The following is a 13,271-nucleotide window of genomic DNA, read 5'->3' on the forward strand; positions in this document are numbered from 1 at the left end:
TGGATTGGAGCTGCTACTACAGAGGCAGCTCTCGCCGCCAGGAAGTCGAAATTGGAGGATCTAAATAGTGCAGAAGAAAGCGCGGGACCAGATGAATCTGTAAATGTTAAATATACTATAGATCCCATAGGGAAAGGTTGTTAAATGAGAGGTTTAAATTGGTGGGTTGATCAATTTTTGCATTCAACCCGTTTTAGGCATCGAAGTGAGACTAAGAGCAAAAGTGGACCCTGATTGGCGCTTGTCCGATCGGTTAAGCCACGCAACTACCACAAGGGGTCGTTCGTTTCTGTCCAAGTGGAAACTCTTGCAACCATTGGCTGCGCCCAGCACAACTGGGTTCGAAATGGCATCAATAGAATGTTACGAATAAGGGACACTTGGGAGAGTGCGAAGATCGGTCGGGGGGCCTGTGAGTGTGTATTGGGGATTGATGATTTGCAGAGACCCGCTATCAGCTTCCACAGAAAGAGTGACGAAGAGTATACCTGTCAAGCCGATTTCGAGAACGACGATACCGCTCAGGGTTCAGATGTAAAACAGACCAGGTCAGAAGGGAGGCCTAGATGCATGGTGGGGAATTATTGCTGATCGAGGTATTCAGCCATCGACAGCAGCCGCCGATGGTAGAAACAACCTCAACAATGAGCCCACACAACATAAACGACCCGAGATTGTCATATCCAATCAATAAACCAGAAACAAATATTGCTGGTGGATTACTACGGTACTACATCTTCAATACTCTAACGCATTTTTCGAGTGAATACGAATAACCCTTTGACTCAATATCTTCCACAATTTGTTGCTGGTCGTTCCAAGCATTACCGTAATGACCAACATCAAAAAAGTGACGCGCTAAGGCGATTCCATCATTATTGCAGGCCCTTTCATATCCGTCACACACAGCCATTCCTGTATATACGGTTGCATTCGTTTTCTTGTTTTAATATATTAAAAAATAATTCTAGTCGGTTTACGTGACTTAACAAGCGCCAAGACATTCAGCAGCTACACCTAGCCTCTGGCGCAAATGATTTTTAACCGTTCTCAACCAGACAGGAGCAATGAACATTGACATTGGACGTCGTGCACTTTCAGTCTGGGCCATGAGCAGCAAGCTGAGATCAAGCAAAAAAATATTCAAATCGACGCTATATCAGCTCTATCTGCTGGGGATTAAAGAGCGCAATCCCCTCCTTGCCAAAGCGTTCCATCTAGACTATGGGAAGGCAAGGCGTCTTCCAATCGAATGCCCGAAACACATGGGATGATGACATAGTCTCTTTTCGTGAGGCACTCATTAATGTTGAAAGGTATGTAGCTATCTCACTTAGTATCATCTTCCTTTTTCGGACGGTATGTATCTGATCACTTATCTCAGACATTGGAACGAACTTGGCATCCAAGGCGAATGTCCCTATCACTTCACGCAGGATGAACTACATAGCCACTCCGTTGATGCCAAGGGCTGGAATGAGGCCCAGAGTATAGAAGGTCTTATGAAACGAGATGGATGGACATATCCTGATACGTTCGACGCTGCCATTAATTTCTTTTCAGAACTTCGAGAACGGGGCCTGAAGCATATGACAGGTGAGGAAAAGAGAGCTTTTGACAGACAGACTCGTTGGGCCAGAAAACAGGGTTATTACCGGGCCTATGGGACGTCACAACACTAGCATCATAGGAGCATCTACCACGCTTCGCGTTGTCCAACCTTTAATTTGACTCCGGAACAAAATTCAAACTAAAAACATCTCCAAAGAAAGAACGTACATGTGCTTCCTATTTCCAAGTTGCATACAAGATGAGCGAGAAGGAAAAACGCCAAATAACCGCACCCATCGCCCACACGCTCGTCTACACCAAGTCGAGAACAGGCAATGCTTTTTTCACATTCTCAACCCAATCACGAATATTTTCTACGAAACTCCGAGCAATTCCGGATTCTGATCCTTATAGATGTGCTCAAGCTCAAAGCCATCAGACAGGGTTATATCGCACGCTTGTCGAAATGCAGCTTTGAGAGTATCATCAGATACATTCGATGCAAGCCACTCACTATATTCTTTGACGGCCACGTCCTTAAGACCAGGAATCTTTAACGAGCTCACGGGTTTTGGCCCAGCTGCCTCAACTGCTGAAGCCGTTGTCGCCACCCCAGGGAGGTGAACATTGATGTTGATCGGCAAATGCGATATTTGACTGCCAAGTATATTACCGCCTTTACGCTTATTTCTTTCCTCTCTCTGCTGATCTTCCATGAAGAGCTCATATCGGATTTCATCTGGGACGTCCTTGTGCGTCTCCAGGACACCACCTTTCTCCACATAGGTGACCAGACGTCTGAGTGTTTGCGTCCGGAGTCGATAATGCTTCTTTCCCTTCGGGTCTAGCCAGCAATAAGGGCCCAAGTGGCATGCGGCTGAATCGCATTTCATCAAGTCATAAACGCGGCGCCAAATAGATTGCTGTCCGCTTGCATTTTCTTCAGCATCCAGCTGGGCATCGCGATCGCCAAGCATACTCCTTGTGATGGAGGATTTCCCTCTCTTTTCACCCGTTCGTCCTGAGGTTGGGGAATTGCAGTCTTCTATATAATTGAAACAGACTCTTAGCGTGAGTCTTTTTCCACGGCAGAAATGACTCGACCACATCCTGAGTTGTTTTTCAATAGGGGCCCAAACTATTTCCGTTTTGTTGAAACGCTTATTCAGATCACGTTGTGTACGGTCGCTGTTTGACACAATGATTGCCGTGTCATCGACCCTGACCCTTTTATTACGGGAGACTTTCTCTTGGAGAACAGTGTGTAGCTTTTTTTCCAAGAACAACTTCCAGTAGGCGCCTGGAGCCAAAACAAGATCTTCTTCCGTGTCTTTTACGACGGTTTTGTTGTTGAGGGTGACTCGCCATTCTATGAAATTGTGGATGCAGTTTGGAGGATCCTCGTCGTAGGCTTTCTCCGAATGCCATTCGGATTCCTGTAGTAGAGGTAGAGTACTGGGCCGAAGTTGGCTTGCGGAGCTGGGGTCATCGTCGAATGGGATGGACCGGGAAAGGCTGCAGTTGGAAGATGTAGCAGATGGGCTTCGGAAGTATCCCGGGGTAGGGGGTGAATATTGTGAATCCTGTTCCCATGTTTCGTATTCTTGGGGCTGAGAGGTGTATCCATCATGGTAGGGGCTGCCGTTCATATCTACGCACAATCAAAGCACTGGAGGTCAATCAGCATGAGTGGGCGATGCCAGTTTTCGCAAGAAGCCCAATGACGAACGAAAGTTGCGATAGGGAACGAGTACCATGGGGAGCATAAACGAGAATCAGCTTATCCTACCAAGGTTAGTGCTCTACGGGGTCTTGGTAATGTATCTTGATGTAGACAGCTATGTTGAAAAGGTAAGAAAGCGATGTGGGCATGGATGAGACCAGATCGCCAGAACTGCCGTTGCCATGGCGATTGCCTCCCTAGAATATTCTATGGGCGAGTACGGTAATTAACAATGACTCATTTGACACATAATCTCAATACGTTCTATACTACGATACAGCTAAACAGGGGTTAATTTTGAGTGAGCCCTATATGGATTAGCGTGGTTCTGGGTACGGGCCGAGAAACAAATCGTGAGTGTTTCGAGGGAAGCCGTTTTCGAAATCTACTGTACGCCTCTCTTCCCTCTAGACTGAACGGAGTCATCCCGACACCTCTTCTTTGTGGTTTGAGACAACGTTCCCTGCTTAGCGTGTATAATGGATCCATCCAGACACCCACTCCATCTGCCCAGGTGGATTGAGAGGACGGGTGACTAAGGCGACTTCCCCTACAATGTCTGTTTCTTTGTCTTCTCCGACTCCGACCGAACAAGACGACGGACAATATCCGATCCGAAGATGGAGAGCCACACCACGTATACCGACAATAAGGAAAGCTCACCAGCGATACAACATATAATAATAACGCTAAAATGAACGGATCTGAGCACAAAGGACGGCGATTTAACCTATATCGCCATTTTGACCGCTCATCGATCCAGCGGTTCGCCCAATGATTATCCCAGTGTCTCCAACTCCCAGTCCCAGCGATGGCGATACGGACCACTTCCTTGCATCGGAGCCGGACCTGCCCGCCGTGTCCATTGCCGTCATTGGCATGGCCTGTCGCTTTTCTGGGGGTGCCACTAACCCCGAAAAGCTGTGGGAACTTCGTGCTGACGCTCGCAGTGCCTGGTCCCTCATTCCCTCGAGTCGCTTCAACCAGGCGGCGAGGTATCACCCAGACAAAGAGCACCTCGGGACGGTATTTCATCTTTCCACCCCGTCTATATCCATTCCGGGTTCAATAAGTGGTCCAGCGAGTGTCTATTTTGGTTTTTCTACAGTCATACGTGAAAGGAGCACACTTTCTCACCCAAGATGCCTTCCAATTTGATGCGTCGTTTTTCAACCTCTCCTCCAAAACGGCTAGTGTAAGCGCCCCACCCGCGCAATCAAGACGATACCGATGACTCCGGTCCAAATCCGAGGGACCACCGTTTGGAGCCAGTGTTGTAGGGCAGCGCCAACATGGTCAACCTTTTTGGTGGAGGTATACGGAGGGAGAAACGAGGAGAGCGCAAAGTATTGCGCCAGTCGGTTGACCAGTCTGAAGAATTGGAGTGTTAAGGGTAATCTTCATCAAAATGAAGCTGAGTTTGCTCACTTACAGAATTGTCGTGGCGATCAAGGGAGTCACTCGGAGGATCTTCAGGGCCAGACTGCCGGCTGCAACGAGTTCAACGCCCATTTTGGTGCTGCTTGTTTCTTGATCAAGGGGATATTGGTTTAATTTTTATAGTCACTCCGAGCAGAAGAAAGGGAACAAAAACGAATATGTACTCATATAAAGCCTGGGCCTGGCTTGTTGCTGGCCTCCGTCAGATTCGCAGTCGGTCGACCATCGGACATGCGATTTTGCCCCAAGTTCAAACACCATACATAACATAGACGGACGATGGTTTCGCTCACTCTCCTTTCCTCTCTGACCTCCCTGCTCTCAGTCGAAATGCATCGCTTTTTTAAATCCGATTTCTTCAACTTCAAGTTTATCCGCATTTTCTCCACCGCCTCCTATGGCGGCGCCGAGATCTGGGAATGCCACGTGGCGGCCAGTGATATCGCCAACGACGACCCCGAAAGCTGGCATCGCGCATGGCTAGGACAGGCAAACAAAGCTCGGGCCCTGGGCGATGAGGCCATGCGCACCGGAGACCGGGTCTCGGCACGGCGGACATTTCTGCGCGCATCCAACTACTACCGCGCAAGCAGGTACATGTTCCACGATGCACCACATGCGCCGGATGCCCGGGTGCTCCCTCTTGCCCTCAAGGTGATCGACACGTTTGTGCAGGCGCTTCCATTAGGCAACGGTCCGGCGTTTGCGGTCAGCATCCCCTTCGAGCCGTATCCCCTACCAGGATACCTGTATCTCCCGCCCGCGTCGAAGCGACTGAAGCAGTCGGTACCACTGGTGATCAGTCTGGGCGAGGCAGACCCCATCCAGGAGGAGCTATACTATGTATATGCGGCAAGTGGGCCGGATCTAGGCTATTCGAAGAACCTGGGCAGGGGATCATGCTCCGACGGGAGAAGACCGCCATGCGTCCCGACTGGTAAGTGGTCGTCGGCCGAGTGTTGGACCTCCTCGAGCGGTTTGTCGAACAGTATCCCGAGCTGGAACTAGATCTCTCCCGCGTGGCAGTGGCTTGCGCTTCCATGGGCGGATACTATGCGCTACACGCGGCGGCAGAACCCCGCATCCATGCCTGCGTCTATATTGATCCCTTCTACGACATGTGGGATTTTGTGCGCAACAATATCTCTCCGATGCTCCTTAACGGCTGGAACAATGGCTGGATCCCACGCGGCTGATCAACAGCATGATGGCCATGGCCATGGCAGAGTTCGTTCCAGGCCCGGTTGGAAATTGGATTGGCCATCTGGTTCTTTGGGGATGGATACCTTGGTCGAGATGATGAAATTTACTCTCCGCCGACCGGACGGCTCGAGTCGCCTGGACGACGTAAAATGTCCCGTGTTCGTGTCAGGCGCTACGCAGTCGCTGTACCTCGAGCCCGAGGAGACCCTCCGCGTGTTCAACGCCCTCGAGCATCTCGGGGATGACCGACGAGAGATGTGGATTGGTCGATCCCCGGAAGAAGGAGGGCTCCTGGCCAAGATTGGAGCTATTGGGTTGTCAGTGTAGAGGACATTTCAATTCCTGGATAGACATCTGAATATTCACCGGCCTTCTCCGTCCCAGTCGGAGATAGAGCAACTATACATCAGGAGTGTAGTGTTGGGGGGTGGGGGGGGAATGACCCAACTGCAAGCGCCTGAATTAATACTGGTGGGTACCGTTGACTCTCTCCTAGGCCATAAGTGTTTCTCCATATGACGCAGTAAAGCCTCAAACCCCGTTGAGAATCCCAGTCAATTCGCAGTAATCAACATGCTTTGGGATGGTTTCAACGCTGAACCTCATTCATCATTCTTGCATCCCAAGGATGATAAACTCCTACGGAATTGAGACGGCTTTGATGCAGTCTGACAGCTTCGTCACCCATTCCTGCATATAGCTTGCTTCCAGATTGTATCGAAGGATGAGATTTCAACTCGGACTGCGTTCAAACTGCTTCTACCTGCTTAGCTGCTTACCTGCTTACCTGCTTCAATCTGCTCCAATCTCCTTCCTCCGGCGGAATCCGTTGCCCTCTTCATTTATCTATGATTCCATTCATATTTCCATTACAAATTTATACCTAATATATAAGGGATATGTTATCTATATGTATACGTGGGGGAAGTCTATAGATATAGGCTTCTTGCTAGGCATTGAGAGGTAGAGATTTTTCAATTCATTATTGATGCCATACTGCTAGTGTCATCTTTGTAATATTAATATCCCATATATGCTTTGTATAGTATATATTATACATTTTAATAGGCTATGAGCCTGGTCTAACTTCATTAGCAAGGAATTTTCTCAACTAATACTCTTCTCTTAATAAAGAGTGAGGATAGCGATATATCTAATAGGTTCGGTAAACTTACTGATTGACTGACTCAGGGGAAAAGAGAGGAGAGGAAACTATTTACGACCACAGTCCTGATCCCAACAGTCTTGGTATAGTTAATATCTCAGCTTGTTCAATGATATTCATGACCCAGATACACCGTCCTGATTCAACCCCTAGTCAAGTACTCATTTTTTGAGATTACCACTAAATGATTATCTCAAAGAATGGTCCGAAAATAAGTTGCCTAACACCAATGGAGCTCCACTTAGCTGGTACTAGTATCCGCTTTAGTGATGATTTTTGAAACTGCTCTAAAATTTGTCCAGCAACTAGGTCTTAGAATGCCAAAAATCTGACCATTGTCGTTCATATTGTTTTTGTATATACTTGAGAGTATGTAGGATCTGTAATGTCGGGAATACGGATGAAGACAGGCTTAGCACTAACCGAGGCTTCCTTGAAAGTTCAACCGAAACGCCTAGTAAATTATGATATTTTACCACTAGACCACAACAAAAACCATGAATCTTGTATGGGGCCTAGATGCACCATATCTGATGTTTGACAAATTAGATCTCCGCGGCGTCAGCACTAGATTGGTAATCCATTTTTTCCCTCTCCTTCACTGCAACCATTTCAGTAATTATTTATCATAGCATAGCCTCATCAATATCCGATATCTCCAAGAAAATGCCTACCGACAAATCCAACCCCTACATACCCCTAGCCGGCGGCGCAGACGACGGTTGGTCGCAAGACGGCGAAGCGACAGCTACATGCTACTGCGGCGCCATACAACTTGCCTTTGTGTGTATAATACATTAATATCACAAATCGCACACTAACATGAACTGCAAACTATAGCCAACCCAAGGTCCCGGCCTAGTTGACACGTTCCTCTGCCACTGTTCAGACTGTCGTAAAATCACCGCCTCCATGTTCGCCTCCAATTTCATAATTGCAGACTCCCATCTGAAACACCTACGCGGCCGCGAGAAACTCAAAACCTATAGTCAGTCTCGAACAATCGAGTCCGGCAAAAGCATGACCAACTTCTTCTGTTCAACGTGTGGCTCGCTTATGTATCGCGTCGGCGAGGCATACCCGGGACATAGTGTTCTTCGCATTGGAACAGTGGATGATTTTCATTTACATGAGACTAAGTTGAGGCCGAGGATTGAACAGTATACAAAGGATAGGGTTGGGTGGTTACATAGCATGGAGGGTGCTGGGCAGGTTGAGGGGAGTGCTTATAGTGCGAGAAGAAAAGGGCCGAAGAGTTCGCTTTGAATCTGCTTACTCGAGGTGGGAGAACAGTCATAAGCGAAAAATTAGACCGAATCAGATAGATCTCTAATATCTCACCGAGTAAACCAGAATAGTAGTTTGCCTTCTGATATTATTCACATATATAACGCTATTAATCAAATTCTGCCTAAACGACCTCATATTTGGATACAGCATTTCTTATTACTATAAAAAGGAAGAAAGAGGAATACTGTGACCAAAACAAGCGTATTTCTGGTAACTAAAGGTGAGTCGGCGAGATAAATGTCCCAATAGTATCCTCCAGTTGCATTATCCTACTGTAAATTTCCGATCCTTCCAGCCCCACTCAGATTACCCCTCAATGAAGCTGAGACATACGCTACGAACCCCTATAGGCGAATAAGATAATAGCTACAGCGGACTTAATCTTGGGTGTAGAGGTTTACTAAAAGAACGAATCTCATGGGGCTGGAATAGCCCATGGCTCAGCTCCACGGGGTTAGCCGCAATGCCAAGCATACATTCACTACTCCGTATACAACACACGAGTCATAACCCCTGTCTAGCGCTAAGTTATCCGTGTCTCGACACCTGTAGTTATCAGTTAACAATTTAGCCTGCTGCAACTGACCCACTACCGGTTTATTTACTGCAACTCGGGATGACACCTTACTGGCCTGTCGTGCATCGTAAATGCCGCGTCAACGCATATGCGATGGAGCAAAGAACGAATAAATAACCAAAAACAACTATTTACTCAAACCCCCGGTTGAGCAAATTGTTCATTTCGTCGAATCTACACTCCACTCTCCCTGCCATCACTTGATTACTTGTTTATTGCCATATTGCTCTGAACTAGTTGCTGTCATCCCCTATGCTACTATGTTCAGATTGTCATCAAACATCATTGTTAAATTAGGTAGACTGTGGGGTTATCCTTGATTTGCCATGCAATAAATTGTGTGTAATTGGCTTTACCAGCCCTCCGCATTTTCCCACCAAATGATATCTTCTGACTTCCCAGCCACTTTCTTGACCAGAGCAGTAGCTAGCCCTGCTTTTGTGTTTGTATTCCTCTGGTTTTATCTCTCTGTGTATTCTGTTAATTTGAACCGTGTTACCCAGGCGGCTTCGGCACTCTGCTCGTACGGTACACCCCTCCTTGGCATTTACAATGATGAAAATGGCTCCTAGGATAGTGACTGGTGCAACACAGTCCAGTGTCATTTTGAGGGTGGTCAACTGATCAATTGACCCACTTATTTGGCAAGAAAATTGTTCTAGGTGAACACAACAACATTAAATCATGAAGGGAAGTAGACAAAGGATAAAAAATCGCCCATTTTTGTAAACTCCTATTATGTACCAGAACCACTAGAAGCGATGTCTACAATGATCTATTCGCTTCAATAAGAAATGGCCATCAATAAAGAGTTTGTGGGGCAGACATTTTTCGCTAGAGCCCAGCCATTGAACAAAGACTGTTGTGATGTTTGAGCTAATGTGAAAGGTCATGGAAATGCACGATTTTTCAGTCCCTAGTTCCTCTCCATTCTCAGTCTCCAATGATTATGCAGCGGCTTACACACGTATTTTTTCAATAGTCTATTCGTACAACTCGTCGGGGTCGGATTGTAATGATATGCAATTCACATATACAATATTGAGATTAAAATATTAATACCTATTCTTTCCATTCTATTGCCTCCTCTCCCTGACTGCCCCATTTATCACGATAGGTCTAAAAGACGACAATTGTTAAGTAGATAGCGCTGGTCCAAAGGAAGAAAGGAACTAGTTAGGCATTATACATCGACATTTTGCACAAACAATTCAAGGCAAGAGTTGATTTATGACTCCGACCGTTACACAGTAGGGAAGAAATTTATCACAGCCAACAAAGAAATAGCCATTTACTCTAGATATACAAGACGCAGAGCGGCCGTGATATTGATGGAGAATCTACAGAGTGGAGATCCAGATATGGAGAAACAATACTGTCAGATTCGCCTGGGAGAAAAGGGACGGAGAGGAAGAAGAGGGAGAGAGGAAGAGAAGAGAGAGCTATCTAGCTATCTATCACTATCTGGATATGTCTGTCCCATGTGGGGCTGCTGCCTAAGGCATAATCAGGCATACAACATATGTCGGTGTATTCCGTATTGTAAAATGTAGGGTCCAATCAATGGTATTCAACTCTCTGTATTCCTGTATCGGCTCTCTACATAATTTATATGGAGCCTCGATTACATAACATAAATTACTAAAACATGTAGGATTAATAAATCCTCCGGTATGCCGGTGTTACTGCGCCGACAACATAGATTTTCCTAAAAATGATATTAGCTTGAAATTGATATAAGTGCTGACAAGTTGAGATCGATAAAATTACGCTATAATAAGCAAGGGAGAGAATCAAAGCACGCATCAAATACTCCGTAAATTCTCGCAATGATACCCATGATGAGAGATGTGCACGCTTCTTGGTCGCTGGGATCACTCGCCCAGGCGGTACCATCCGCCCCTCTTACCAAGAGACGCATCCGCCACAGACGAGAGTGGCAACGCTTTTTTGTTAAGTTATCGCGTTGATTTATGTTTAAGCTCCAAGCTAAATTCAAAACTATCAAAAAGAGCGAGTGATCATAAGTGGCCCCGTGTCGGATTCTGCCTGCTGACGTACCGTCCACGAATCCAGTGTCTTTCCATCTCTGTTTCCATGGTTTAGTCGCTCGATCCATATTGAGAAATACGAAAATGAATGAACAGCTCAACGCCAACAAGAATTATTCGAAACAAGCCTTGCGGTGCCCATGGGAGAAATTCTCCACACACGTCATGGAAGTATGAGTTCTATGAAGTAGTCGGTTAGACCAATCTATATAATTACTGTTTCAGATCGAATAATGATTTTCTTTCCACATAAATTGTACAAATTTATACCACTACTATGGCATCAACTAATCAATTCATCGATGGTTCAAGCGATAGACCCCACCCAGATTTAGAAACGGTGGATCTAGGCGACGACAGAGAAGACAAAATCTCCCCGCAGGATACCAACAAGATCGAGCTAACGCAGTCTGCTGCCTACGACGAATTGGGATATAGCTATCCCGTGTGGAGAAAATGGCAAATCCTCTGCGTAATGTTTTGTATCCAAATATCAATCAACCTGAACGCAAGTCTCTATGCGAACGGCGTCGCGGCGATCTCGAAGGAGCACAATGTTAGTGAACAAGTTGCGAGAATTCCTCAGCTGACATTTCTTTGTGCCTACGCCTTCGGATGTGAGCTTTGGGCCCCTTGGAGTGAAGAACTTGGGCGATGGCCAACCCAGCAACTTAGTCTCCTCCTCGTTAACATCTGGCAGTTACCATGTGCTCTTGCTCCCAATTTTGCGACATATATTGTGGTTCGACTCCTTGGGGGTTTGAGTACAGCCGGTGGCTCGGTGACACTGGGAGTTATTGCGGATATGTGGGAGCCCGATGATCAGGAATACGCTGTCGCATTCCTCGTGCTATCATCCGTCGGAGGCTCAGTTGTCGGAGCGGTCGTTGGTGGGTTTGTGGAAGTGCGCCATCCATTGGCCTGGATCTTTTGGGTCCAGCTCCTCGCTGGTGGATGTGTCCAGATTATGCACTTCTTCCTAGTACCGGAAACGCGAGCTACCATCATCCTCGACAGGGTAGCGAAGAAGAGACGCAAGGCCGGACCAGGAAAAGTCAACATCTGGGGTCCACATGAGATTCACGGTTTTAAGCTCTCCCTACGAGAAATTTGGAGAGTATGGAAACGACCATTCGTTATGCTCCTCACTGAGCCTATTGTTTTGTGGCTTTCGCTACTAAGTGGGTTCAGTGATTCATTGATTTTCACGTTCCTTCAAGGGTTTCAACCAGTCTACAAACAGTGGGGCTTTGGGACAATTCAAATAAGTCTTGCATTTATACCGTCAGTGGAACCCTATCTTCCCTCTGGATATAAAGCAGGTTGAGCTTTGCAAGCTAAAACTTTGATTTCTCGCTAGGCTGATTATTGGTTATTTCCTCGCTTATCTCTCATTCCTGCCCTCTATCCATATGTTTAGACAAAGACGACGTAAGAATGGCTCCGAATCTGTGCCTCCAGAAGCACGGTTATGGTGGTTGCTCTATGGTGAGTCAATATTTCCAATCACGGGGACAATAGGTCTATTCTATTGTTCACAAGATATTTATGATGGTCACAGTCATACCCTGTCTGCCAATTGGCCTTTTTGGCTTTGCATGGACAACTCTGGGCCCACCAAATGTCCATTGGATCGCACCTATGATCTTCACCGTGGTAATAGGAATCGCTAATGTGAGCTCTTCCAATGCGCGACGCGGAAAGGTTTCTGATGTCCCACAGTATTCTATCTATCAATCTTCCATTGATTACACCATTGCAGCATACGGAGAATATGCAGCATCCGCTACAGGAGGCAACGACTTCGCACGCGACTTTCTGGCTGGAATTGCAGCTATGTATTCCACACCGATGTTTGAGAACATTGGTAACAAACATCCGTACGCGTATGCTTCTACAATTCTTGCTTGTGTCTCGATTTTTGTCACTGCGCCGATATATTTCTTCTACCGCAAAGGTCCTGAAATTCGTGAGCGGTCACCATTTGCAAAGAAGATGATGGAGATTAACAGGCAACGTCGACTTTCTCAGGCTGCTAGGGGTGAAAAGGCGGGGGACCACAGTACTCAGGTGGAAAATGCTCAGGGGGGCGATGAGTTTACACATTGATCAAAAATTGCCTTTCGCGTTAATCTGGTGGAGGGTAGAACGAGATCGTGATCCGCCAGCTGCCTCAGAACCGCAAAATAGTTAATCATTTCAAGTATTAAATTACCGTGTTTACAATATTATCAAACATTATGTACATTGATTTCTTCTGTAACATCATTT

At 46.5% G+C, this 13,271-nt stretch overlaps 5 protein-coding genes across 5 annotated transcripts; all 5 read left to right on the forward strand.

Moving 5' to 3' along the window:
• Nucleotides 1-1,224: 1,224 nt before the first annotated feature.
• On the forward strand, nucleotides 1,225-1,682 carry N7471_001918 (uncharacterized protein; the record flags this gene model as incomplete). The annotated part of the gene is made up of 2 exons (XM_057274638.1): nucleotides 1,225-1,316; nucleotides 1,385-1,682. 2 exons carry the CDS (start codon nucleotides 1,225-1,227, stop codon nucleotides 1,680-1,682), a joined length of 390 nt encoding a protein of 129 aa, XP_057139276.1.
• Nucleotides 1,683-4,048: 2,366 nt separating this feature from the next.
• On the forward strand, nucleotides 4,049-4,665 carry N7471_001919 (putative polyketide synthase; the record flags this gene model as incomplete). Its single annotated transcript, XM_057274639.1, has 2 exons — nucleotides 4,049-4,300; nucleotides 4,555-4,665. 2 exons carry the CDS (start codon nucleotides 4,049-4,051, stop codon nucleotides 4,663-4,665), a joined length of 363 nt encoding a protein of 120 aa, XP_057139277.1.
• Nucleotides 4,666-5,044: 379 nt separating this feature from the next.
• On the forward strand, nucleotides 5,045-6,244 carry N7471_001920 (alpha/beta hydrolase family protein; the record flags this gene model as incomplete). The annotated part of the gene is made up of 3 exons (XM_057274640.1): nucleotides 5,045-5,690; nucleotides 5,741-5,844; nucleotides 5,918-6,244. 3 exons carry the CDS (start codon nucleotides 5,045-5,047, stop codon nucleotides 6,242-6,244), a joined length of 1,077 nt encoding a protein of 358 aa, XP_057139278.1.
• A 1,504-nt stretch (nucleotides 6,245-7,748) lies between these two features.
• On the forward strand, nucleotides 7,749-8,348 carry N7471_001921 (GFA family protein; the record flags this gene model as incomplete). Its single annotated transcript, XM_057274641.1, has 2 exons — nucleotides 7,749-7,865; nucleotides 7,923-8,348. 2 exons carry the CDS (start codon nucleotides 7,749-7,751, stop codon nucleotides 8,346-8,348), a joined length of 543 nt encoding a protein of 180 aa, XP_057139279.1.
• A 2,929-nt stretch (nucleotides 8,349-11,277) lies between these two features.
• On the forward strand, nucleotides 11,278-13,109 carry N7471_001922 (uncharacterized protein; the record flags this gene model as incomplete). Its single annotated transcript, XM_057274642.1, has 3 exons — nucleotides 11,278-12,284; nucleotides 12,361-12,488; nucleotides 12,562-13,109. The coding sequence occupies 3 exons, from the start codon at nucleotides 11,278-11,280 to the stop codon at nucleotides 13,107-13,109; spliced, it is 1,683 nt and encodes a 560-aa protein (XP_057139280.1).
• Between the last annotated feature and the right edge of the window lie 162 nt (nucleotides 13,110-13,271).

The sequence above is a fragment of the Penicillium samsonianum genome (assembly GCF_028829775.1).
Source record: "Penicillium samsonianum strain IBT 33392 chromosome Unknown utg000002l_segment0_segment0, whole genome shotgun sequence".
Classification (NCBI taxonomy): Eukaryota; Fungi; Ascomycota; class Eurotiomycetes; order Eurotiales; family Aspergillaceae; genus Penicillium; species Penicillium samsonianum.